Source organism: Panthera leo, chromosome D1 (genome assembly GCF_018350215.1).
Source record: "Panthera leo isolate Ple1 chromosome D1, P.leo_Ple1_pat1.1, whole genome shotgun sequence".
Lineage (NCBI taxonomy): Eukaryota > Metazoa > Chordata > Mammalia > Carnivora > Felidae > Panthera > Panthera leo.
In genome coordinates, this window is record NC_056688.1 from 58,884,202 (window position 1) to 58,911,373 (window position 27,172).

Genomic DNA, 27,172 nt, shown 5'->3' on the forward strand with positions numbered 1-27,172 from the left:
GTGTGGATGCCAGCTGGGCAGATGCCGACACTCCCATCTATGAGCTCTGGAGCTTTGGCTGAGTTCCTGAGGTCTCTGATCCGTTCTCATCTGCTTTGGAGATATTAATAGTACCTACTAATGGGAGGATTAAATGAGCTAGTAAGTGTGAAGTACCTAACACTGTCCCCTGATAATCCCCTTCTCAAACATGTCTGGGGAGACCTAGCATCCAGAGTCTTCAGGCCCCATATATATATATTTTTTAATTTTTTTTAAACGTTTATTTATTTTTGAGAGAGAAGGGCAGGGGCGGGGGGCGGGGACGGGGGGCAGAGAGAGAAGGAGACACAGAATCTGAAGCAAGCTCCAGGCTCCGAACTGTCAGCCCAGAGCCCGATACAGGGCTTCAACTCACAAACCACGAGACCATGACCTGAGCCAAAGTCTGATGCTCAACCAACTGAGTCGCCCAGGCACCCCTAGGTCCGATATATTTTACTTCAACAAGCACTTCTTGAACACCTACTGTGTGCAGTGCTTTACTGAACCATGAGGGGGAGCAGATGAGTAAATGCTGTGGGGGAAGGAAGAAGCCCTTCCGGTAGGTGTATTGATCAGGAAAGACTCCACAGAGGGGGTGAGGCTAAAAAGACCAGCATATTTCTGTGGGTGGAGTTAAGAGGGAAAGGTGTCTTCAGAAGAGGGAATGGCATGAACCAGAGGCAAGGTGATGTGAGCCTGCAGTAAGCAGCCTGTGTGGTTGCAGCTGAGTGCCCCAGGGCCTGTCCCCAGTGCCTCTGGTATTGGGGGTTTTGCCTTTCTTGCCTCTGAAATACAACTACATTCCAGACAAATGGAGTCCTCGGGGTCTTCCCCAGCCAGAAAAAGGAATAGCTCCTAGTCCTTTAGCTAGCTCTGTGGCCTAAGTGATCCCAGGCTCGCACCTGGGAAACGTCTGTCTGTCTCACATACACACACATAATAAGTACAGCTAACATGAACCTCCCAGCCTCTCCTCCAATGTGACACTTCTTTCAGGAAGCTCTTCTGGACTGTTCTTCCATCTTGCTATACTGTGTGCACTTAGAATGTGTGTTCACATGGCCAGGTCACTTGCACCCATCTAGGGACTGGCCCGGGGAAGAGCTATCAGAGCAAGGTCCCCTGGTCAGCCCGAGCTGGTCCAGCCCTAGCATGTCCCCTCTCCCATGCCACTTTCAGCCTGTGGAAATTTCCACACTTTCTTTGCCCTGGTTACAGCTCCTACTGCTGTATTTATCACCCTGGAGACACAGTGGCACAGGCATACACATGCCACACACACACTCATGCCCTATACACACGTGCCTGCACACCTCAGCCTGCACTTCCAGATGCACACACGCCCGCACGTGCGCGAACACAGACACATGCATGGCACGTGTCTAAACGCCCCCACCACAGAGCTCTCTAGGAAAATTGCCCCTCCCCTGCTCCCCCTCCTCCACTCTCTTCCCACCACCGCCCACCTCAAAACACTGAGACCAAAGAGATGGGCTGGACGGCCCTCCCACCATTTGTCAGCCTGGGAGGCACATCCGCCTCCGTAACTACAGCATCCTCCCTCCCACCCCTTCTTCCCCACTGCCCGCTTTTCTCTCCGTCTCTCCTCTGCTTCTCTATCCTTCCCTCTGCCACTTTTCTGTGCTCCTGTCTGTGTCTTCCTGCACCTCAGTCATTCTGAGTCCTCTCTTGTCACTCTTGGCCCTCTGAGGTAGAAATTGTGCTTCCTCCCTGCCCTCCCTCCTGAGGGTCTCAGGATGGGGACCTTGTGTGTGTGTGGGGGAGCTTACGGAGACAGGGATAGGCCTAGGGGACCCAGGGACCTGAGCTGCCTCGTATCCTGTCACTTTCAGCCCCTCCTCCTGGGTGAGGGGAGAACTGTGTGCCTGGCACCATGGAGACTAGCGTCATGGCAACACAGCCTGGGTGGGCACAGCCTTCCTCCTCCTAGAGCCCCCCTGTGATCCCCTAGGAACTGCCAACAGGCCCTGAGGAGATGGGCCTTGTTTTAGTGCCCATCCCCAGCTCATACCAGGCCAGGGTACCCCCATCCTGACCATCCGTACTTGTACCCCAGCTTCCAATGCCACAAGTCACTAATCCCCATGGTGGAACATGGCGGGGGCAGGGAGGATTCTCATCCAAGCATGAACTCCAGAGCTGGGGACCTGAGGGTCTTTTACTGACTGAGGGCCAGAGGTCAGGGGCTTAGGGGAACCCAGCAAGTCTGGCTAGGCTCCTGACTCTCAGACATCAGTTCTCTGGTCTCCCACCTTCCACCCAGGTCAGTGGTCACTGGACCAAAAGGGGTCATTCCAACCTGGGGTCCGGCCCTCCCCCCCGGGAGGTCTCTAGCCCGTCCTTAGTATCGGCAATGATAATGATGCAAATGAGAATGTTGAGCCACCGTGAAGCACCCACAGCCTCCTGGGCTGAGGCTTTACAAGTGTTTTCTCATTTAATCCTTACAACAAACACCATGAGGAAGATACCTCTTGTTCTCATTTTATAGGTGAAGAAACCAAGGCATGGACTTGACAATGTCAGGTGACTAATAAGTGGTGTGGCTGAGAAGAAACACAGGTCCTTCCCAGATGGTGCTGGTGAGCCCCAGCTTCATGCCTGGTGCCCTCCCCAGCAGGCACTCTTTTTCAAAATCACTGACAAACTGTGTTTTCAGTTCTGTCTTTCCTTCTGGAGAGAGTCCATGGGGAGGATCTCGGGCTTAGTCTAAGTTTGGCCTTAGGGTTTCTAGAAGCCAGGGGGTTATTTTTCTAAGAAGGTGGAGAGGGACCAGAGCCTTCCTAGTGTGGTTAACCCTAGGGAAGACCTGCCTCGTAGTCCAGCAACGCATGTTCACAAATCCCAGGTCCTTGTAGAGTCCTGTCCAAGTCCAGGCTGGAGCCGTGTGATGGAGGGAGGAGACCCTGCCTCCCGGGCCCAGCCTCAGCTTGTCTACCAACCTGGATGGAGTCACAGTGCAGTTGCCTCCCTCCTGGCTTATGTAATCATTCAAATATAGCAGCTACCTTTATCCCACTGAGTCACACCCCCTCCCGCCCCCAGTCAGGTGCGGGGAGTTAAGGGGGAAGAGGTAGATTAGGGCTGAGTGGGCAGCTCAGGGCCTCATGGCAAGGAGCATCCAGGTGTGCTGCACTGGAGGGTAGTGGAGGTGAGGGAGCTGGGGCCAGGACCCCAGGGAGAGTAAAACCTTCCCCAGAGTATGAAGCCACAGGGCCCACTTCTGTTCTGACCTATCTCTGCTGAAGCTCCCCATCCATGGGGATGCTTCCACAGGGTCATGAGTTGTATCAACAGCCTTCTTTCCTAGCCTTGTCCCCAGGTGGAAGAGGTGAGGAGGAAGGAGAGGCGGAAGATTACAAAGAAAATGAGGCAGTGGAGGGGGGCGGTGGCCAGGAGTCCCTGGTCCTAGTTCTAGCCCTGCCCTTTACTCCCTGTGTGGCCTAGGCATGTTTCTGCCTTCTTTTCCCCCTCTGCACCATGAGGGATGGGATTCCACTGGCTCTGGCATCTTGTGCTGCCTGGTCCATATTTCTGGGGATGACTTCAACCTTAGGCAGAAGACACTTCCAAGTGTCTGGTCTAGCCCCATCCCAGGCTGACTTGCCTCTCTTTCTGTTCTCTGCCCACCCCAAATCTGTCCATCCTCCATGGGCCAGTTCAGCACCCCCTGCTCCCCCACCCCATCCACAGGGCAGTGTAGACAGGAAGGATCGCTGGGTTCTGGCCTGAGGGGATAAGCCTTGGCTGTCTCTTCCCTTCCTGCACTGGCCGTCTGTTCCACCACTTCATCCCCCTGCCCAACAGGAATGGGGAGCTTCCTACCTCTGTGTGAGGTCACCCCTTCTTTCATAGGGCAGTTCTGACAGATCCTGGACCTGAAGCAGGCCCACAACACCTCAACCCTCAGGCCTGGGTCCCCAAAACCACCTTGCTGAGGTGAAGAAGCCATACCACCTTACAGCTGTTCTGGAGCTTGGGGTGGCTTTTTGCTCCTTTGTCAGCAAGGGCCTTGTCACCCATGGTGTGATCGGGTCTGTGCTTAGTGTGGGAACACAGGGAACTATGCCAGGCCCTTGGAATGGACTTGGTGCTCCTTCGGTCATTATGCTTGGAGTCACAGGTGGCAGCTTCCTGGCTGAGGAAGAGGCAGAGAAGCACAGTGAGATGGCTCCCTGAGCTTCCCGCTCTCCCCACCCCCAGGCGTCTGTTGCCAAGAGCCAGATGTGGGCCCATCCTGGTCCCCAGCCAGAGGGAGTCATCCAGGGGTTTTCAGGACAATGCTCCGTGAAATCCATGTTCCACCAATTACCAGCCTTCCCCTGAGAAGGCTGAGAGATACTCTATGGTCTCAGTCTGCCCTTGGACAGGGGTGGGGGGTGGTTTGCACAGAGCGGGTCAGTGAGGACCCCTCATCTACCTGTGTCTCCCCATCCACCTGCAGCCTTTTATTGAAGGCTTGCTCTGATGTGATTTTGCACTGAGCTCCAGAGCGCACCATTTCGTTTCCACACTCACCTGTGTCTCCCTCCTTCCTACTTTACTTCATCAACATTTCTCACTTGTCCCTGGTTAGGCTGCCCAAAGGCTGGGGACTGGGGCTGAGGTGAATAGGATTTTGGCCTGTTCTTGAGGAAAGGGTGATCCAGTAGAAGAAATTAGGTGAACCTGAGCGGGAGTGGGGGGTGGGGGGGGGTGAGGTAATAGGGCAGATGACAGGGAAGAGCGAGGCAGCCAGAGGCTGCTCAGCCCAGAACCCAGTGACCCCTCCTGCCCACCCTGTCCCCTGTGGGTAAGGGCAGGGTGTGGGCTGAACTGGTCCAGGAAGGATAGGCCAGGATTTGGAATGGGCAGAGAAAAGAAAGAGGAGAGGGAAGTGAGCCTGGGAAACAGGTGGTACCAAGTCAAAGGGGAAGAAAGGACTGGCTTAAGGACTGGACCCTGCTGTATGTGGAGCAGAGGATGGAGACCTCAGGGCCTATCATGAGAGATTTCAGGTATCAGGCTGAGGAGCTTGGCCTTTATCCTGAAGCCACTGGGGAGCCATGCAAGGATTCTGAGGAGTTACCTGACCATATAGATAGTGCTCGGTGCAGGGTGGAGTGGAATAGAGGAGTTGAATTGGGGTAGGGGGCTGGAGAAAGACCAGAGGAGGAGGAAGTAAGCAGGGCCAGGGGGGTGAAGGAGGGAGTGAATACATGGGAGAGAATTACAGAGGGAGAATTGGCGGTGATAGATTTGATACAGGAGGTGCAGGAGAAGGAAGAGGCAAAGCGACTTTGTAGTTTCTAGACCGGGGATTTGAAGTTTGCTGATGCCTTTGATAGAGACAAAAGATACGTTGGATGTGAATATTCAGGTGTATGGGGGCCTCTGGGATGTTCCCACAGATGTCCAGGAGGCAACCTGTATTGGTTGTCTGGAGCCCCAGAAACAGGGCTGGGCCTGGGTGGGGGTGGGGGTGGGGAGGCACTAGAAGTTGGTGCGTTTGGGGAAGGCTCCAAGCTCCCTGAAGGTGGGGTGGAGAAAGAGGAGAGAGACAGGGCGCGGTGCCCCTGTGAAGAGCACCCATGTTGAGGGGGCAAAAATAGGATGAGCCAGCGAGAGAGACAGAGGAGGGGCCGTCTGGAAGGTGGGAGGGAAACAGCCGAGCAGGAAGGCGGCGGGAGAGGGCGCTGAGAAGAAGCCGCCTTCTTTGGCAACGAGGAGGTAGCTGGAGCCTGCAGTCCTCGCGAGGCAGTGGGCGCAGGGCGGAGGCTGGATCTCAGAGGCTGCATCTTCCCGTCGCTTCGGGCGCCCACCCGCCTCCCAGCTTCCTCTCACCTCCTGCCAGATCCCCAACTAGCAAAAACCGGTGTCTACTGACCGGCTGCAGGGCGGCGGGCCAGGGCCCGTGAACGCGGCACGCCCCGATCAGCACCCGGGAGAGCGGCCGGGGCCTGCGGCGGGGCGGGGCTTCGCGGTGATCGCTCCGGGCCCTCGGTTCCTGCCGCCGGCCTAGCAGGCCAGATGGAGGTGGAGGTGGGAAGAGCAGGCCAGGACACCGGCCCCTCTCCCCTTTCAGAAGCACCCCCCACCCCCAACCCCACCATTCCGGCAGTGCCCTACAGGAGCCCCTACCCCAGCATTTCAGGCTGTTACTCCCTCAGCCCCACCAATTCAACCTCTTTAGGAAAAGGGAAGGGAGGAGAGGACGACGGCTTTTTACTGGGAACTTTACAGACATTTCCAAAGCCTTACAACTCTTTGAGCTTGGAATTTGTGACCTCTCCTTTCAGATGAGAAAGCTGAACTGAAGTTCAGAGAAGTTAAATAACTTGCCCAGGGTGCATGGATGGCAGAGCTGGGATTTGACCCTCTACCTGCCTGGCTGTAAGTCCTAGAGTACCAGAGTACCCAGTAGTCCTGGATCTTGCACCTCATTCCTGCAGACTCCTTTGTTCTGGGGTAACTGTGGAGTCTGGTGTGGTAGTGGGATGGGAGGAGACCTTCCCTCCTACCTGTCTTGCTTGGGTATATTCCCAGGAGGTTTCTGAAGATGAGGCCTCCACCATCATTTCCAGAGTGAGAGGGCAGAAAGGAGGCTGAGGGGCAGGTGAGGCTTCAACGCACCAGCTTCTCCTGTGCCCGGCAGGTACCCTCCTTTGAGCTCCTCTGACTCAGCTTCTTATTGCCAGGCTCCTTGGGGCGTGAAGGGGAGTTGTGAGAGGCCAAGCCTGGACATGATCCAGGGCCTTGGCTTTCTGGGCCCGAGAAATGCCTTCCTAGCCAGCAGGCATGGAGCAGTAAGGTCCCAGGTATGGGTCAGGCTGAGAAAACAGTTTGCCCAGAGCTTTCAGAGATCTGAAACTAGACCTTCTGGGGCCACAGTGGGAAGCAAAAGCTCCCTCATAGTTTCTTTCCTGACAGTAAGCCATGAGAAAACTGCTTTCTGTCAGCCTGGACAGGCCTCCTGCACAAGCTGCATCATTCCTGTCCATCCCACCACTGCTGCACCTCCGTGCCTGTTAACAGGGAGTAGGTTTTCACTCAGTCTCATGGGCGCTTCTGCATGGATCCTGTTGTGTGTGGCAGGGGTCCTTGTCCCCACAGGTCAGAGAAGTGAGGTTATTGGTGAGGATTACACATGGCCCCCATAGCCTGGAATATACCTGCTTTTCCTGGGGTCTCCTCCTTTTAAAGACTCAGCTGATATTCTCTTCTACAGGAATGCTTACCAACCCCAGACTGGGTCAGAGGCCCTGTTTGGGCACTACATACTCTGTGCTTCCCTCTGTCACACTACAAGTCATTTCATCTCCTGCCTCCCCCCCCCCCCCCCCCCCCCCACCACACACACACCTTGACTGGGTGCTTTTCCAAGGCAAGGAGCCGTCTGAGTCATATTTAATGAAGGTGGCCAATGACAGGTGTTTGTGAACAAATGAATAAGTTAGTGGAGGAGCCAGCATTTGAACCCCCATTTCCCGCCTCAAGGTGTGGAGCATTTTCTTTTATGTCCAACAGGCCCTCTGCTGAGACAACTCCCTACCTGTCCATTGCCTAAAATGCCCCAATTCCATTGGGTTAAGGCTTCCTCCTGAGGAGTCCTCTCTGGCAACAGGGCAGAGGTACAGCAGGCCTCTTCCCATGCCTATAACCTGTGGACACTGAAAACCACGTGGGCAAGTTGTGCCCACAACTCCTAGTACAAGTGCATGTTTCTGGGCGCCTGGATGGCTCATTCAGTAGAGCATGTGACTCATCAGGGTTGTGAGTTTGAGTCCCATGTTGGGTGTAGAGATTAAAAATAAAATCTTGGAGGCGCCTGGGTGGCTCAGTTGGTTGAGCGTCCAACTCTTGATTTCGGCTCAGATCACGATCTCACAGTTCGTGAGTTCGAGCCCCACATCGGGCTCTGTGCTGACAGTGTGAAGCCTGCTTGGGATTCTGTCTCTCTCCCTCTCTCTCTGACCCTCCCCCACCCTCAAAATAAAGAAATCAACTTAAAAAAATATTTTTTTAAAAAAGTGCATGCTTCAGCGTCAGCTCCCACAGTGTCCCAGCTGAGCAGAGCCACCAACAGGTAGACTCAGTGACAAAGCTCTGAGTTCAAAGCACCCAGAGCCTCCTGCATCCCCAGCTCTATGCTGGGGATGCACCCCCTGTACATGATACCGACTCAGGAAGCCCAGAGGAACTGATTCTGCCTGGAGACCTAGCCCTTCCTTTCTTGAGGAGGGTGAGAAGTGTCCCCTGACCCTGAGAGCCTCTGTAATGGGGTAGCACAGGGTCTGGGTTCCGTCCATCTTCCCCTCACCCCAGCTCCCATTCTAGTCCGTGCACAGTGCAAATCCTTCATCCTCGTACCTCTCTGGGTTCCTCTGTCTGTCTGCCTGTCTGTCTGTCTGTCTGTCTCTCTCCCTCTCTCCCCTCCCCCATTTCCATCTCTGCTTTTTTTTTTTCTTCTTTTCTTTTCTTTTCTTTTCTTTTCTTTTCTTTTCTTTTCTTTTCTTTTGTCTTTGTTCCTCTGTGTGTGTTTTCCCTATGCCTCTCTGATCTCTTTATATTTCCATCTTGATTTCTCTGGAGCTCTGCTCCCTTTCTTCTTTCCTTCATGTATTTCTCTCCTTCCTGTCTGTTTCTCTCTGTCTCTGTTTCTGTCTCTGTCTGTTCCTCTGTGTGTGAGTCTTTCTTTTCCTCTCTCCCAGCCAGAGTCTCTCTCTACCCCTCCCTCCCTCTCTCCCTCTCTGTCTGGGCCTCTCTGTTCCTCCTCCCTCCTCCCTCCCCCTTCTGCATTATCAGACCTGCTCCAACCTCCTCCCGGAGCCAGCCTAGCGGCAGAGGCAGTGGCAGCAGGAGAGGTGGGAGCAACTGGGGCAGCAGCAGCAGCGCTGGATTGGGGTATTGAGTCCAGACTGAGTTGGGGACAGGCTACTGCTCTTGGTCCTTGTGCCCACTGGGCCAGGCACCCTGCCTGGAACCCCGGGCAGGGTGGACAGGGCGAGGTGCCACCTTAGTCTGGCCGGGGAGGCAGACGATGAGGAGCGATGGGGCAGGCATGCGGCCACTCCATCCTCTGCAGGAGCCAGCAGTACCCGGCAGCGCGACCGGCTGAGCCGTGAGTACTATCCAGGGGCTGGGGTTTGGGTGAGCGGCTGCAAGGCATACCAGGGACTAGGGTCCTGGGAGTGCCGCTGAGGAGCTGGGGTTGGTGTGGAGCTGAGCCACGTGGGAGGATCGATCCTGCTCCTGGGCGCCCCGTTGCTGGACTGTAGCCTGGGGCGGGGGGCGAGGGGAGGCGGCTCTGCACAGGGGTGGGGGTTTCAGACATCAACCTAGGGGGTGATGGGGGTGGTGTCCCATAGAAGAGGCTGGGGGAGGGGTTGGTAATGAACCTGAATTATCCTTTCAGGGGCTAGGGGTGGGGGGTGTCTCTGCAGGGAGTTCCAAGGAGGTCTGGGGGGCTGAGATAAACTGGTTCAGGACCCTAGAGAAGGATGAGATGTCTGTGACCCAGTGTTGTGTGTGTGTGTGTGTGTGTGTGTGTGTGTGTGTGTGTGTGTGTGAGAGAGAGAGAGAGAGAGAGAGAGAGAGAGAGAGAACAAACATGAATATGAATGAATAAGTGGCGCTGGAACAGAATAGGGTCCCGGGCCACCGCCTTTTGTGGGACTGGGATTCATAGCCACTAGTTTCGGCAACTTTACCCCAAAACATCTGTCCCAGAGAGAGCCACGAGGCTGGTTGAATGAGGCCCCTGTGCACCAGCCTCATGTGCATCCACGTGCATGGGTGCATGTGCAGGTGAGTGGAATGGGGGGTTCCATGGAGGCTCCCCTCCACCATCTGAGGGCCGCTGAGGTGGGGGGCAAGGGGTGTGTGTCTTCAGGTCAGTGGAGGTGCAGTTCTATGCCTGCACGTGAAGGTGTGTGTATGTGTGTTACAGGTGTGAGGTGCAAGGGGACCTGTGGGGTGTACAAGGGCCTGTAGAGTCCTTGGTGGCTGAATGTGCGGTGGCCTGGCAGGATGTGTGAGCAAACCTGTGTGACTGTGAGAGGTCATCTGCACACGTGCGAGTGCAGGTTGCCGTGTGTGTGGGTGTAGGTGTGTGTGTGTTAGTTTGAACGTATGTGTTGGCACGCATGTTAATCTGTGTGCCGTGTCTGCAAAATAAAGTGACTCAAAACTGAGCACGTTGTTCGATTCCACGCACCTTCCTGTTTGTGTGCTTATTTGTTAATGCGTGAATATTAGTGTTGCGCTGTGTGTGTGTGGCATAAGTGTTCGGGTGTGGGTGTGTGATCGTGTGCTGGTGCGCTTGAGTGTGTATTGGTGCCTGTGTGGCTGGTGTACGTGTGTGTGTCTCTATGTGTGTGTTCATCTGACTGTGCGTGGGTGGCTGTTTCCTTCCCCTGCTGGTTGAGGACACAGCTGGGACGCTGTGACCCACCGAGGCCGGGCGGGGGTGGCTGAATGTGCGACCACCTCTGTGAGCCCAGGACAATTCATTCTACACCCTGTGGGGAGACGCAGAAATGAAATAGGCAACAATGGCCCTGCCCTCTGGGGCCTCCTAAGCTTCCTAGACATAAAATGGCTTGAGAATAATTAAGCTTAAAGATCAGGATCTAGCTAACAGGTGGGGGTGGAGTGGGAGCAGCATAACAAAGGCCCTGGGTGGGAATCCCCCGTATCCCTGGAGCAGCGAGGAGGCTGACCGGGTTGGTAGCAGCCGGGTCCTGCAGGACTTTGAACTCCAGGCCTCTTGGGCTCTATCCCGAGGGCCCTAGGGAGGCCAAGAAGGTTCTGTGTGGTGGAGGGACAGAATTCCGTGAGTTTGAGAAAGCTTCCTCAGTGGCATGGTCAAGGTTGGACTAGCAAAGAGAGACGGGACAGGGGGGCCAGGCCACTGTGGACATCAGGGAGGTCCGGGGCCAGGTGGGCCAAGGGGCAGATGACCAGGGCCTTTCTGAAGGGAGAGGTTGGAGGGCTTAGGAAACGATGGGATGGGGGACGTCAAGGTGGCTCAGCTTGGACTCAAGTGGGAGATGCAGTGGCAGGACCTCAGAGGGTCAGGATGTTGGAGGGAAAAGCTGTTGGAAAGCTCAGGCCAACGAGGTAACAGGAGAGATCGATCCCCTGTAGGACTTCTGACCAGGGTGAAGAGGGTTGGAGATCATGGAGCTGTGGAAACTGAGGCTATGTCTTTGTCAACCTGCTCTGGCTACGAGGCTGAGGCTGAAGCTCTTTATCAGAGGCAAACCGAGGCCTCTTTCCTCAGGGCCTGCAGGGGACCTGTTGGTTGCCTGAACTGGGTTGGCTCAGTGAGGGTTAATCGCCTTTATGCTCCCCACACCCCCCAGTTGCCCCTGCCCACCAAGCAGCTCCTGCCACTCTTTCTGCTTCCCACTCCAGCCTCCTGTCCCTGGGGACTGCTGATGGCTTGGCTGGGATCTAGCCAAATAGGGGAGGCAGAGCTCCCAGCAGTACCCGCCTTCGGTCTTAATGGCCTGGGAGTCTCACCCTGAGCCAGGCTGCTGTCGGGTCAGGCCTGTGCTCCCCAGGCTCCTGCTGCTTGGGCCTGTACAATCTACCCACTTGGCCTGCTCCTGTTCCTGCATTTCTGTGTCCATCCATTCATTGATTCACTCAACAGCGACTCTCCATTGCCTGCTTGGTGCCCACGGGGCTGGTCACTGGGGACACAGAATGGACCCAGACCCAGTCCCTGCTCTCAGGGACTCCCGGTCTGATGAGGGAGGCAGGAGTGGAGACCTATAACCTTGCAGTGTGAACAGTGCTGTGCAGAGGGAAGCCCCTGGAACTGTGGGACCCACACCAAGCCAGGGCTTCAGAGGATGAGTCACTTGAGCTGCATCTTGAAGGATGGATGGGGATTGCCCATGGGAAGAGCAGAGGGAACAGTATGGAAATCCGATGTGAAAGTGCTGTGTGATCAAGGAACAGAAAGGGGTTGGGTTGGCAGGATGAAGAAGGGAGTGGAGAAGAGGAAGAAAGGGCAGGAAGAGCCAGATTCTATAGTCTCAAATGCCAGACTAAGGGGCTTGGGTTCCCCTCTTAGGACTGTGTTGCTGAGGAAAAGTTTTGAAAAGGAAGCCTCCCCTAGGAAGCCCTCCTTGGTTCCCCCTCCCTCTGACCCCGTGATCCACCCTGAGGTCTCCCTGATAGTACAGCATCAAGAATGTGGCCCAGGGGCACACAGTTGGCTCAGGCAGAGAGCATGTGACTCTTGATCTCAGGATCATGAGTTTGAGCCCCATGTTGGCCATGGAGCCTATTTAAAAAAAGAAAAAAGAATGTGGCCCAGAGTTGGTCTTTCCCTGTGATGCCCCCGTGTGTGAGGTCCTTTACCCCGCCAGCTAAGGAGCAACTCTAAGGCAAGAGCCACCCCCTCATGCTTCCCAGCACAGGGCTGGGCACCTAGGCTCAGTGCAGCCTCCCAGTGGGAGAGGACATGAAGAGCATCTGGGCCACCTTCTAGCAGTTGCTTTACTCCTTCCTGCAACCTGCCCACAGATCTGATCAGCCCTGCTTACATACCCCCGGGACGGGATGCTCATCCCTTCCCTCTTGGGCAGCCCTTCCCTTGGAGTGGTTTTATCTGTCCTGGACTCCTTTACAAGGCCTGGCTACTTGGCCTTGTGCCCTTTCTCCATCCTGGGTCACTGTCCTTCCCCCTCAGCAGGGCCAAGCTGGGGCATAATGGTTCAGGAGTGGTATGAACACATCGTGGGCAGAGAATAGAGAGAGATAAGCAGCCCTTATTCCAACTACAGATGGTCAAACTGAGATGGGCCAGTCCCTGACCCCTCTCCAAAAGGAATGATAAGGAAGCAGGCATGGCCAAGAAAGGGGATGAGGATAGACAACGGGAAGAACTTCCTAACAGCCCAGAGAGGTGTGGAATCTCCTGACTCTGTGAGAGTGGGCATGAGGGGGAAGTCTTCCGGGACAGGAGGGAGAGCTGGAGACTGAGGCACTCACTTCTGCCCCTCCTGCAGGTGAGGGAAGTCTTCCAGGGAGAGGGGGACTGCAGGGGCTGAAAGAGATAGGGGAGGGGGATCAGGATTCATTCATCCATTTATCTGACATTTACTGGGTTGCTGCCCGACCAGACGTACCAGCTCTGTGGGGAGATAGAACAGTGACCACACGGAGGGACGCCCATGATCTCCCCTACCTCTGCCAGTGGCAGGAAGGTATTTAAGAAGAGGGGCTCTTGGAGCTAGCCTTAGAAGGAAGAATTCCTTCATGAGGCAGAATTGACAGCCCCACAGGAAGAGCACATACCATGTGCAAAGGCCTCGAAGGGAAAGCAAGCATGGTTTTGTTTATGTAAGGACTGTAGGAATTCAGAGTGGCCTAATCATGAAGTGCAAGGGTAGGGGAAGGTCTGGGCAGAGAAGGAGGAGACAAGTGAGGGAATTGAGGTTAGACTATAGGAAGCACTTTCTGTGACCAAGGTGCCGCCAGCAGCTTTGACTTGGAGGCGTCATTGTGAATTTGCAACTTCTTGGTCTCTCCCAGTGCCCCCATCAGGGCCTGCGGAGGGGCTCCTCCTTGCTTGAGAATGGGATGTTCAGTGAACAGAGACCCTGAAAATGGGGGAGCGGCAGCAGTTGAATGTGAGCCCCTTCCAGAAAGTGGCATGCAAATGAATGCAAAGTAATATGCAAATAAGCCAGCTTAGGCTTGGCAGCTTTGTCTGGGAGGATGAGACACCACCCCCTTCCACGCTGGCCTCCCACCTCCTCTGCCCCAGCCCCCCACTCCTCCCCACCCCCAGAACAGCCAGAACAGCCTTCTCTGCTGCTTCGACTGCCCTAGCTTGTGTGAACCACAAGATTGTGGCCTCTCAGTCGGGGACCATGGGCTCCCTGTCAGCACCCCCATCTTCTCGGGAAGTCGATATATTTAGTAACGGATGTTTTCAACACATTTATCTCCCATTGTTCAGCTGCCCGCTCCCTGGGAAAGGCCAGGTCCCCAGTGACATGACCCACTTTTTGAATTCCCTGAAGTCCCTTTTCACTGCCCTCCCTGAAAAACAGGAGGCAACTGGGGCTTGGTGCAGCAGAAGGGATTTAAGTCAGATATCTGGAAGGACTTCCCAACAGTGTAGTTGCTGAAAGACATGGACCCTGAGGCTTCTGGGTTCTCACCTTTTAGATGGCTACCTGGGTTCAAAGCCAGAGGAGGCTTTGAGAATAGGACAGAGAAGGCGGTAGACAGGTGGAAGTTCAGATATCAGCACCATTACTCTGTAGCTATGTGGTCCTGGGCAAGCTACTTAGCTTCTCTGAACCCCATGTGAATAGTGAAGTGGGAACAATAATACTTTCCTGGCAGGATCACCATGAAGAATCTGGAAGTGGAGAGCTTCATGGCAGGCATGCAGCAGGTGCTCATAAAGGTTAGCTGTTGCCATTATAAACCACCCACACTCACCTACACTTTTAGAAAGATTCAGTGGGGGGCTGGAGGGGGAGAGACCAGAGCTAAGAGCCCAGAAGCTGTCATCGTGTGGGAGACACGAGGAGGTCTGAAATGGAGCCGCGGTGGTGGGAATGGTGAGCAGTGTGGATGCTCTGTGGGAGGGGCCCTCAGAGACATGTGACCACCTCCCTCAGCTCCCCTGACTGGTCAGGGACTAATCCCCAGGGAATACAATGGAGGAAAGGGCTCCATGAGGAAGAGGTTAAACCAGTGGCCACACCCATGGCAGTCTGCGAGTCATTCTGGGAGTTGTAGTCTGGCGTGAATTTGCAGTAAGTAGACTTAGTACGGCCTCCTTGGATCCAAATCCACACTCTGCTGCTGAGGCAGGCTGGGGACAGGCCCTGGAGGGTGCTGGGGGATGCAGGGCCCAAAAGTGGAGCAGCTTCGCTCCCTCCCCAGGGACCCCTCAGCCTGCTTCATGTTGGGCAGTGCAGGTGGGGGTAGGGATAAAAGGATTAAGCCATAATTAGGACTCTTCACACATCCACACAGAAGTTTACAGCTTCCAGAACACTGTTTTCACATCTATGATCTCATTTAATCCTCACCACAAACCCAAGAGACTCCTGTTTTCTGGATCAAGAAACAGAGGATCTGAGACGGGAAATAACTTGTCCGGAGGTATTCAGCCGGTGACTGATGGAGCCAGGCTTGGAGCACATGTCTGTCTGCCCCCAAAGTTCCTGCTCTTTCCATGGGTTATTGTTCCAGATGGCAAAGGCCAGGCGTTGAAGGACAGGCAAGATACAGACAATTAGACATCTCAGCAGAGGACCGAGGAACAAAGACCCGACTCAAGGAACAGAAAGCAAAGGCTGAGCCCCTTGGGATATAAGGCTAAGAGGTGGACTAGGCAGACCCCAGGCAACTAATCCCAGGCTGGGAATTTGGACTTCTTACCACAGCCCACCAGGATCTTCCCAGGAGTTTTGAGCAGGGGCAGGTCCTGATTAGGGCTGGACTTTGGAAAGATTGATTGATGTTGCAGTCTGGGCTGAATGGTTAGGAGTGGAGAAACAAGACAGCCTGAGGCTTCTGAAGTCCATCCGTGGTGCTCCCAGAACTTTGCTCGAACTTCTTCCCAACTTATTCCTCCTCTTCCTCTTCTTCCTCCCACTTCTACCCTACTCCCCTCCACCCCAGCCTGGGGAGGGAGGACTGTGTACCTTAGAGCTGTGCTGTAATGCCCCCTGTCTCCAGCAGGGGGTGCTGTCACACACAATCAGTTGCAGCCTGGATCTTCCTTGTGTTTGAAGGGCCAGCGGGAGGAAAAGCCTGGACAAAGAGCAGAGATGAAGAGTGGAGCAAGGGTAGCCCATTGTTCTGGCAGAGGGGGAGAGGGCCCTACTGAAATGACACAGGGAGGAAGGAGGACTGAGGAGAGACTGGACTGCACACAGCAGGGACAGACATTTTAAAGGGATTAAGCCAGGGGACGAGATATTTTCTTCTCACAGTTCTGGGACAGGCTTAGATTTGGAAATGGATCTGGAATGACATTGCAGTTGGAGTCTGAGTTTCTATTGGATTGTGATTTACTTGATGCTGAGATGAGGGGTAAGATTAGTTGGTTTATTTGTGTTTGTGTGTGTGTGTGTGTGTGCGCGCGCGCGTGCTTGTGCCTAAATGTGAACTTCCAGTTGCGTATGTATGTTTATGGGTCTGAGAATGTAAGAGTGTGTGGGTCAGTGTTTGTATAAAAGTGTGGACACACTCCTATGTGTGAATATGTGAGTGTCTATTTTTATGCCTGATTATTGGTAAATGCTTATGTGTATGTGAGTGTGTGTGCACCTATGTGTACGGTGTTATGTACATGTGCTCTAATAAAACTGTGTGTGGGTGCGTAACTCTGTGTATGTGGCTGTCCGTGCTTGGGTGTAAAGGCACGGATGAGTGAATGTGTGTGAAGGCACTGACCCAGCAAAGCCACGCCCAAGGTCTGGACATTCAATACTTTCTCTTCTGACTCCCACCTGCCTGAAGATAGAGACAAGATGTGTATGGGCTTGGGCTGGAGGGGCTGTCATGTGTAGGGCTGGGCTTCCCTCAGGAGACGCCGGAGCCCCCTACTAGTCAGTGAGGGCTCTAGAGGAGCACGGTGTCTTGTATTCAAGCTGAGGCTGGGCTAACCAGGATCCAGGGCTATCACATGGAGATGCTGGACATGGCCATACCTGTACCCCGCTAAGAGTTCCAGGGACCCCCCCCCCCACCCAGTCCTCTTGTATAGATGCAGCTCCTGAAGCCCAGAGAGGGGTAACGGTCGACTCAGCGTCACAGCAGGATCCAGGGTGAGATGGCAAGTCCCAGAGCACAAAGAGGGGTGGGTCTGGCCTAGACAGCCTCTCTCCGGCCTCTGGAGCAGATGGGGAGCTCAGAGTAGAGATCCAGTTCTGTGGCATGAGGCCCCCTCCTGCACCTGGGCATTCTCACTCCTCCTGAGCCTTGGATGATTCCTTTGAAGTTTCTACCAGAGTGTCTGCCGGCTGTGAGGCTCCTCCCGGGAACTTGTGAAGTCTGTCATTCCGTGGAGCATGGTGATTCCATGGAGAGGAGTACAGCAGTGGAGCGGGACCTGGGGAGGGGCCTCATCTTTGCATCAGATGCTTTTCTAGGTTTCTACTATTCTAAAATTTAAGGCGTTCCGCATAATCCCTCCTTGGGCTCTTAGTGCTGAAACGGTGCTGGGGTTGCTGGGGAGTCCTGGAAGCCGGGCTTGGCTCAAAGAGAGGGGGCAGGGCAGTCCCACAGGGAAGGGGCTCCCCTAAGGGGGAGGGATGAGCTTCCTGCCCATAGTGCAGGGGCACTGGGCAGCCTGGCTAGGGAGACTGCGGAAGAGACTCCTGTCCCAGCAGAGAAGCTGGCTGCGAACTCTCTGAAGTCCTTTCAAAGTGTAGCTGCCATGGAGGTGCCAGAGAAGGTGCCCACTCAGTATGGGGAAGTTTGAGCCCCACAGTGCTTTTCCCAGTGGCCTGGGCAGTGAGAAGATGCAAACAGGAGATCCCCTTTCCAGGGAAACTGGAAAGACGTCATCTTCCTGGAGGTTTGGGATTGGAGGCGGGGGGCTGGATTTGAAGACACCGGTGGAGCCAGGGGTGTGATGGGTAGGAGATGGTGGCTTTGCTGGCAACACTGGCAGGGAGGGGGCAGACAGGCAGCTAGCTTCCTTTTTTTAAAAAAAATTCATGTTTATTTATTTTTGAGAGAGAGAGAGTGAGTGAGCAGGGGCAGGGGAGGGGCCGAGAGAGAGGGAGAGACACAGAACTTGAAGTGGGTTCCAGGCTCTGTGCTGTCAACACAGAGCCTGACATGGGACTTGAACTCGTGAACTGTAAGATCATGACCTGAGCTGAAGTCAGACGCTTAACCGATTGAGCCACCCAGGCGCCCCCAGCTAGCTTCTGTTGAGCCGAGTTGTGGGGGGCTCTAAGGTTGGAGGCCCATTGTGAGAGGTTCAGAGCTGGGTTCTGGGTGGTGTGGGGGCAGAGGCTTTCTGGTGCTGTGGACTGGGCAGGGATTGGGGAGAAGAGAAGAGAAGCAGACAGCCGGGCACTGCATCCTTCCCATGCCAGAGAATTCAGAGTCATCTTAAAACTCCAAGTAGGGTGTAGTCTGCGGGCTAGATGGAGAGAACTGACAATTACAGAGTACCCTTTATATTTTTCAAATTACCTTGTTTAATCACCTCAACAATCCTTCAAGGAGCTCGCACTATTTTGTAGAGGGGAAACAGACGACACACTTACGTGGTTTAATTGAAGGCAGTTTGATGAAGCAAGCATCTTGGAGACGGGGTAGGATGAAGGGATGCAACAGGGCATGGTGAGGTCCCCTGGACCAGCATCCACGAGGCCTGCGGGGCAGAGAGAGTGCTACAGATCTGAGAGCCAGGGGCATGAATAAAGGGTTGCTCTGCAGAGGAGGAGGCTGTCAAAGGAGACGAGTGGAGGTCTGGAGGGACAAGGGGCAAATGGTTGATGGGAACCTGAAGCTCAGAGAGGGTGCCAACTGCTCCCTACCTCCTTCTGCCCTGCTCCCTACCTGAGCTGCACTGGGGCTCTGAAGAATGTCATTCTCAGGATTCGGTGTGCCCTGGGCCCCCACTGAACCATCATCTGCTCATTGACCCCACCCCTCCTCAAGGATGCCCTCACATGCCCCGCCTTGTGCTTGTCACCCTGGCCATGGAGATGGACGGGACGGTCCTTGCCCTCCCCTTTGCTAGAAGCAGGCAGTGAACCTTATGGGGCGAGTGCAGGGAAGGAGGAAAGCCCATGCTGGGGCCACTGCTTGGAGACTTCTCTGAGGAGGTGATGATGGGTCTCGGCCCTGAAAAATGAATGTGAGTTTTCCAGGTGAGGGAGGAGAGGAAGGTGATTCTAGGCAAACAGCCAGCACAAGCAAAGGTGTGACGAACGACAGCAGGAAGTCAGGGTGGCGGGGCCAGGGCTGCTGGGCTGGAGGAAGGTCCTGTGGTGGAGGCCCAGCTCATGTAGGGAAGCCAGGGAGGGCGTAAGCAGGGTCACGGTTAGCTTTGGGTTTAGGAAGCCCCAAGTGAAGGGTGCATTAGAGGGGCCAGTGAGGAGGCTGGTGTGGAGACCCAGGTGAGAGGCAAGATGGCCACGATGCAGGTGTCTGAGGACAAGTGAGCTGTGTAGACAGGTCAGAGGAGGAGTGACAGTCCCCAACCCCTGGCTCACCCATCTGAGCTATGGCCCTAGTTCTGCAGTGTCCGCCCACTAATGCAGGGATGGGTGACAACTCTAGACTCTCTTCCAGGAGCACCCTTCCCTGCCTCATCCTGCCTGTGGCTTCCACACCCCAGAGCACCCGTCCATGGCAGCCACTGGCCACGCTGCAGACCATAGCCCCCAAGAGCAAAGCCGTGTCCCTGCCACCTCATCTCTTGATAACATGTATGACTTGCCCGCTGCGAAGTCTGATAAAATCCTCCCTTTTAAGACCATCATCATGGGGTGTCTGGGTGGCTCAGTTGTTAAGATCTGACTTCGGCTCAGGTCATGGTCTCACGGTTTGTGAGTTTGAGTCCCACGTCGGGTGAGCTTGCACCGCACTTTGGATTAAAAAAAACACAAGCCCACTTTGGGTGAGTCCCGCTTCTCTCTCTCTCTCTCTCTCTCTCTCTCTCTCTCTGCCCCCTCTCCCTGCCCCTTTTGGGATTCTCTCTCTGCCCCTCACTCACTTGTGCCTTCTCTCTCTCTCTCTCTCTCTCAAAAAAAAAAAAAAAAAAAAAAAAAGCTTCATCCTGGAGTTTGATCTCAATCCTTCTTGCTGTCCAGAGCCTGGGCCTTGGACTCCCTGGGAAATGAGTCAATGAGATGGCTCCCTCCTGGTGCTGGGGGCAGTTATGGGCTTTGGCCAAGCCAACTCATCCGTGTGCCTGAGTGCCAGTGGGGACCCACTTCAGCCTCCGCTGGGCCTCAGGTCCTTGACTTGTTATCAGCGTTAATTGGCATCTCCAGTGCGGCCTTCCACCCCACTAAGCGCTTGACAGTCACGAGGTGCTATTGTGTGTGACTGGATTCCACCTCTTGCACCCTCCTGCCCCAGGCTTCTGGTTCTAGCTGCCTGAGCCAAGCCACCAAGCGTCCCAGCCACAAACATACAGCTCCAGGTGTGGAGAAACAAACAAACAAGAGAAAAGCTCAGCAGACACAGAAGCCCACACACAGAGAAGCAGACCACAGTACAAAGACATGGAGAGACCCACAATGAACACAGACATCAATATATACTGAGGAACGGAGACAGGACAAATCTTTTTTTTTTTCTTTTAATGTTTGTTTATTCTGAGAGAGACAGAGAGAGCGTGCGTGAGCAGGTGTAGAGGCAGAGAGAGAGGAGAGAGAAGGGGCATCTGGGCGGCTCAGTCGGTTGAGCGTCCGACTTCAGCTCAGACCATGATCTTGCGGCTTGTGGGTTCGAGCCCTGCATCGGGCTCTGTGCTGACAGCTCGGAGCCTGGAGCCTGCTTCAGATTCTGTGTCTCCCTCTCTCTCTGCCCCTTCCTCACTCATGTTCTGTTTCTCTCTGTCTCAAAAATAAATAAACATAAAAAAAAAAACAAAAAAACTGACCTTCCAACCCAGGTATACACACGAGCAACACAGATGTGGATTTAGCACACAGAAACACACACTTGGCATAAATACAGACCGCCTATCAGGAAGCCAGACCAAGCTACCTTTGGTTCTCCACTTGTGCAGCCTCTCTGCCCTCTGGGCATATGCTGTTCCTTTGTCTAGAATACTCTTCCTGGATGCTCCCTCCCTTCACTGGGTTAATTCCTATCATTCTTTAGTTCTTGGCCTCCCTTCCATACTCCCCAACCTTGGAGCTGTCCCCTGCTACATGGCATCCCTGACTGTTTTCCAACCCGTCTTTGACAAGCTTGGGGATGAAACTTTTGCCTGTGCCTGGTGAGGTGGTGATTGGGGTTGTGACTGGGCCATCGGGAGCCAAACAAAGACAAATTTCGGGGGCACTGAGTCAGGAATAACAATGAGGAGTCCTGGCTGCTCAGGGTGTGAGCAGGCATTTAACCCACAGGCTGGCATAGCCAGATGTCCTCTGCCTCATTTTTTTTTCTTTTGTGTTTCTTCTAGGCTTGCTGCCCAACCCAGTTCCCTCCTTTCGCAAAGCCAGTCCTGCCTCTTGCCACCTCTCTGCGCTCACACATGCTCACTCGCCCTCTTCGCTTGGGTGTACCCTGCCTCTACTTCTAAGCCTGGGGAGAACCTCATGATTCAAGGCCTGGGGTCGGAGGCACATCCTCCATACATGGTCTCCTAACCCATGCCATTTAGCTTGATAAAGGGAGGTGTAGAGGGGAGTGGTTATGAGCACAAGCCTTGGGGACTGTCTCCTCATTCAAGTATCAGCTCCTCCACTTCTTGGCAGCAGGACGTGTGTGAGTTCTGCCACCTTTGTTCCCTCATCTGTAAAAGGGGCACGCTAATAGAGCCCACCTCATTAGGGCTGCTGCAAGGATTAAATGAGACAAGTGTGTGATGTACGTGGCATGCAGTTTGGCTCCCCTTTGGGCTGCGTGAGAGCTGAGGGAGAGCTAATGAGATCAAGGACGTGCAAGTGCACCCGGGAGGTGCCTAGTGAGTCCTTGCTAATTGGAACTGAGTGAAACAAACATCCCTGTGAGTACCTACTATGTGCCCTCCATGACTGGTTCTTTGCACCCTCCCCCCTCAGTTTCTGTGTGACTGCTGAGCCTGAACTGTTGTTTTGCTATGGGGGGGGGGGGGGCTCAGCAGGTGGGGGCGTGACTTCTTTTTTTAAATTTAATTTTTTATGTCCATTTTATTAAAGTATAATTTACATACAATAAAATCGCCACTTTAAAGGGTATGATTCGATGAGTTTTAGTAAATGTATACAGTCATATAACTACCATTTCAATCAAGAATAGAACAGTATTCCCCCCCCCCCCCAAACTTCCCTGTGCCCTTTGCAGTCAATCTCTTTGGGGGGTGACTTTTTACAGGGCTGTGAGAGGTCCCGGGTTTTCCTTGAGCTGACAACCTGGGCACATAGACTGGGATGCTTCTAACATGCTGGGAGATGCCAAGGAACTGCCCGCCCTTTCTGGCCCTTGGTTCCTGTAGACTGGCAGAGGTAATGAGGCCAAAGAGGGGAAGGGATGCTCAGGCTGTGATCTCCTGAAGGTAGACTCTGGGTCTGAGAGCCAGGTCAGTTGGAAGTGGTGGCCTCAGAAATGCACAGAGTGCGTGACAAAGTAGAGAGTTGGTGTTCCCATAAACCTGCCTCTTGATCAGGTAGGTGAGCCCTGTGGCCCTGATGGGAATGGCTATGTGTTGGTCCAGACTGGAGCAGGGGCCTACCCAATATGACTCCACATGTCTTCCTGTCTCCCCCTTCCAAGAGCTGTAAACCCCTCCGTGGATTAGCAATTCCCTGAAAAGAAGGGGGGCACTTTTGTTCCCCAGTTCTAGAACCAAATATTAAAGCAATTATGTAACTAGCAATAAATTACTTAAAGTAGTGACTCACTCAGCTTAATTAGAGTGAGAGCAGGGAGGGATTAAGGTATTTTTAGAGCACACACCTCACTCCCTCCTGGGGGGGAGGCCTCTGTGCAAGGTGGGGGTGGAGAAAAGGCTGGGAGCTCATAGAAGCACCCCAGGTGTCTTCAAGGAGATGAAAGCCAATCCTCCATCCCGCTGAGGTCTCAACAAAGACAGGCCAAGTCAGAGCTGAGGCAAGAGGGATTCAGATCAGACCCAAGGAACACTTTCCAGAGGTGCTTATTGGAGAACTGGGAACAGAAAAATTAGGTTATGAACTCTTTGAGGGCAGGGACTAGGTCTGTGATCCACCTTCCCACCTTTACTGGTTACTAGCTGTGTGGTTCCTTTGTCACCCCAAGCTTCAGTTTCCTTCACTGTCAAATGGGCATAATAATATCCACCTTCACACATATTGTAAGGATCAAGTGGGTTAATGTGTGTAACTAACACAGACTCCAGTACTGACTTAACAGGACAAAAATCTCCAAGAAGACAGGGAGTGGGTCTGTTTTGTTCACTGTTTTATCCCAAGCTGTATTCACGGGGCCACACGCAGTAAGTGTTCAATAAATGCCTGTTGAGTGAGTGCTTGTTAGTTTCATTCCCATTCTCCTACTTCAAATGGGTCCTTGTTTCAAGGTTTGTGGATGAAGGAACTAAATGAGTGGAGGGCAGGGGTGCCTCTCAGGTGGAGACTGGCTTTTCTCCCCCAAGCTGAGAAACAGATGACTTAGAACATAAAAAGACCAGACTTCCAGAGACTGGCCAGGGAGAGTTTGGAACCATGGACAGCTCCAGCCTGGGCTAATGGGCTTAGTCTCCTGGTTGCCTGAAGCTGGGCTGGGCTGGGAGGGTCCACCCAGGCTACCCTCAACTGCAGTCCAGTCTGACTGGAGAGACCAGGACCCTCACCCACCATCATTGGGAGTTCAGGGGAAGGAGGATGAGTGTGAGATGGGGCATCCTGAAAGCTTCCTGGAGGAGGGGATGGGATTGCCTGGGAAGATTTAGGCAGAGAGAATATCCAGGTGCCTGTAAAATGAAATAATAATTTTGATCCTATAGATTTTCCAAGAGGATTGAATGAATTACTTTTAAGGAATGCCTGGCACCTGCCTGCTTGGAGAGGGTACAACATAGGGGCTCATTTCTTCCTGCTTCCCTCCACCCCTTCTCAATGCCTGTGATTTGAGGAGGGACATCCCTCTGTCCTGTTGGGGACAGCAGGACCTGGATAACTGCTCAGAGATGCTGGGGTATGGGGATTCCTATTCTAGCCTTCACTGACCCCCAGCTCTGACTGAGCTGGACACATAGTAGGTGCACAAGACAGACTGAGGGACGGTCTGCAATCCTCCTTCCTATCAGGGCATTGGGAGGCTGAGGGAAAGACATGGCAGGGTTGGGGTGATGGAGTTTAATCCCTGGTCCTCCCCTAGGCCCATAGCCCCAAGACTCCTGCCCCTAGTGGCCGCTCTGATCAGTTTTGACTAGCTCTCCTCACACCTCGCTGGCCTCTCAGGGCTCTGGCGATGAATTAGTGATGACAGCTTTGCACCATCACTATGACGACCAGGCATGTTCTTAGCCTCCAGTCAGGGTGCAGCGGCAGAGGCCAGAGACCCCTTTGGCTCTGAGCCTTTGTACTGTTGTGTGTGATGGGGCTGGGGCCCAAAGGGGGAGCAGGGGGGAGGAGAGCAAGGGATGGAGCAGAGACCAGGGCATGGGGACTCCATCTGGAGTAGATGAACATTCCTTCAGATTGTTAGATCCAAAGGAACCTTAGGGACAGTTGTTTCTCTTCCTCCCTGCTTTCTCTTTCTTTTCATTCCTCTCTCCCTTCCTCCTCCTTTCTTTCCTTCCATTTTCTCTAAGCCTCATCCCTGTTCAAGGCCCTGAGCTGCCCACCTCTTTCCCCTATCCTGGGAATCAGGCCCAGCCCAGCCCTCACTCTTAGGAGCCCAGAGTGAGATGGGGACATAAACCAATCCTGGTCTTGGCTTCAGAGAAGGTGTGTGGGAGCCACTGGTGGCTCTGCAAGGGGGGCTGACTTAGCTCAGCCAGAGGCTGTGCAAACAGCTTTGCAGAGGGAGTGATACTTCTGGCCCTGTTGAGTGAGGATATTTTCCAGTGCAGAGGCAGAGGATCAGAGGAGAACAGGTAAACCATGAGTCCAGAGGTGAAATATAAAGAGGGGTGGGGGGTTGACAAAAATGCAGAGCAGCCAACATGCAGGAGTGTAGCAGGGCACAGAGGAGGACTGAAGCCTGGGGAAGGACTGAGAGGGAATGGCTGCAATGAGCAGCTTGCAGGGTGTCCCATAGGGAAAAAGGAGCCCCTGAAGAATTTTTGTTCTTGTTGCTTGTTTGATTTTCGGGATGGGAAAATTGAGGCCCAGGGAGAGAAAGTGACTTGATCAAGCTCACTGAGGTCATTAAAGACAGACTGTGTCTTTATGGGGCTGTGGGCTCTGTCCGGATCCTACTCTATAGACCCCAGCTAGGACCTCTTGCCCCAGACTTGCTGACCAGGAGTTTTCCAGGTAACCACCACTTCCCAAAGGTGAGGAGGGCCCATGGGTGACCCGCCCCTAGTTTGAATGAAATTTGAGAAGGCAAGAGCTGTGCTTATGCGCCATCCCCTGCCTCTTGTGTGGTGGGGGTAGTGGGGGAGGGCATTCAAGGAAGGACCTGGGAAGCCAGGGGCTTGGGTGGGGTCAGCAAGTGATTAGGGTCAGAAACTTGGGTGTTTGGTCTCCCAGCCCAGGCACTGTGCCACATCCCCTTACTTTGCACCCCCAGGAATCTTTGGCCAAATTGGGCACCAATAGGAGGAAAGGGCATCTCTGGGGCCCTCACGTTCGGCCTGATATTGGGCCTGATGTGGCCGGAACTTATCAGGGCAGAGAGAGCCATTTTAGCCCCATTGTCCCAGGGCAACAGTGACTCACTCAGGGTTGCTGAACAGGTCAGTGCTGGGCTGGGCCTGGCTGCCTGGCCCTTAGCCTGTCTACACTCCCCCCACCTCACAGCTGTCCCCTTGCCTTGCTTTCACCCTACTCTGCAGCGTTGCTGGGCCTGCCAGCTTTGATGGATGGCCCCACAGCTCAGCCTCCCTCCCATTCTTTTCCGGATGCTGGGCTGTTAGCCTTCTAATCACCAGTCCTGCCTGGTAGCCGCCAAGCCATCCATCTCCCCCCTGCCCCCCCACAGCTTCACCCAGCACAGGTAGGGTTTTGTGGGGGGAGGAGCAATGCAGCAGTTCCCCCTTCTCTGAGGTTGGGCCGAGAGTGTGGCTGAGTCGAGCGTTAGGGAGCAGCCTACACCCCCTTGCTGGAGCGCCACAAATCCCTCCTTCCAATGGTATCTACACATGCATACATGCATACATGCTCACAGTAACGATAAAAACAAACTTTCATATATTGGGGTACCTGGGTGGCTCAGTCGGTTGAGCGTCCGACTTCGGCCCAGGTCATGATCTCACGGTTTGTGAGTTCGAGGCCCGCATCGGGCTCTGTGCTGACAGCTCAGAGCCTGGAGCCTGCTTGGGATTCTGTGTCTCCCTCTCTCTCTGCCCTCCCCCGCTCACATTCTGACTCTCTCTCAAAAATAAACGTTAAAAATTTTTAAAGAAAAAAACCTATCATGTATCAAAAAATACTATATGTCAAGCATTGTGCCAGAGTTATGCGTGTGTACTCTCATTTATCCTATTAGTTGGGTACTATTGGTAACCACACTGTATAGATAAGGGAACTGAGGCTCAGAGAAGTGAAGGGACTTGCACAGAGTCACATGTCCAGGAAATGGAGGAGGGGGATTTGAACCCAAGTTGTATAGCTTACATCTTGTATTTGCAACTCTTGTGCTATACTGACTTACTTATTCATGCACACATGCACACACAAATACATGTACACGTGCACACATGTGCATGTATGACCACGAGCCTCAATGTCAGACCTTGCATTACCCATCTACCTGGACCAGGCTCCTGAGGAGTCGGGAGAGTGCTGGGCTGAGGGAGAGATGAGGAGTCCCTGCTCATTGTCCCCAGGCTGCCCCCAGACTCACCCTGGCGGTGACATTGAGCAGCTGGAGGGCTGCATGGAGGAGGCAGCCTCCAGGCATCAGGAACAGGAGGCTGGGAGGCAATCAATCGATAATGCCTGTGGCACCACCTTCCCGGGACTGGGGCTCCAGGGAACGTGGCGCCGAGGGTCGATCATCTGGGCTGCAGCCCAGGCCCAGCATGCATGCATGTGTATGTGGAGTGTGGCTCGTAGCCTGCCATCTCTGCGCCCCCCAGTTCCGTGTGCCCTTCCTTCTTTCTTTGCCCTTCCCCCTGTCGTCCCACACCTCACCCCAACTCCCCTTTCTGCCCCTCATCATGGGCACTGCCTCTGAGAATCAAAGTACCAGTTCCCAGGCGCCTATGTTCACCTTCTGCTCTGGGGTCACCCTGGCCCAGAGGCTGTTTCCAGGGCGAGTGCTGTGAGGTGTGGGGAGGGCAAGCAGAAAGGCCAGAGGCCAGGAGCTGCAGGAGGTGGGGATGAGC

General features: G+C 54.1%; 1 protein-coding gene across 1 annotated transcript in view; it reads left to right on the forward strand.

The window, feature by feature from the left end:
- The first annotated feature begins 4,731 nt into the window (after positions 1–4,731).
- The window catches only part of PDE2A (phosphodiesterase 2A), a 98,729-nt gene continuing 76,288 nt past the window's right edge, over positions 4,732–27,172 (forward strand). The window contains exon 1 of the mRNA XM_042905350.1: positions 4,732–6,417. Coding sequence (XP_042761284.1) covers positions 6,380–6,417 — 38 coding nt within the window. The 5' untranslated portion in view covers positions 4,732–6,379. The remainder of the gene's footprint in view (positions 6,418–27,172) is intronic.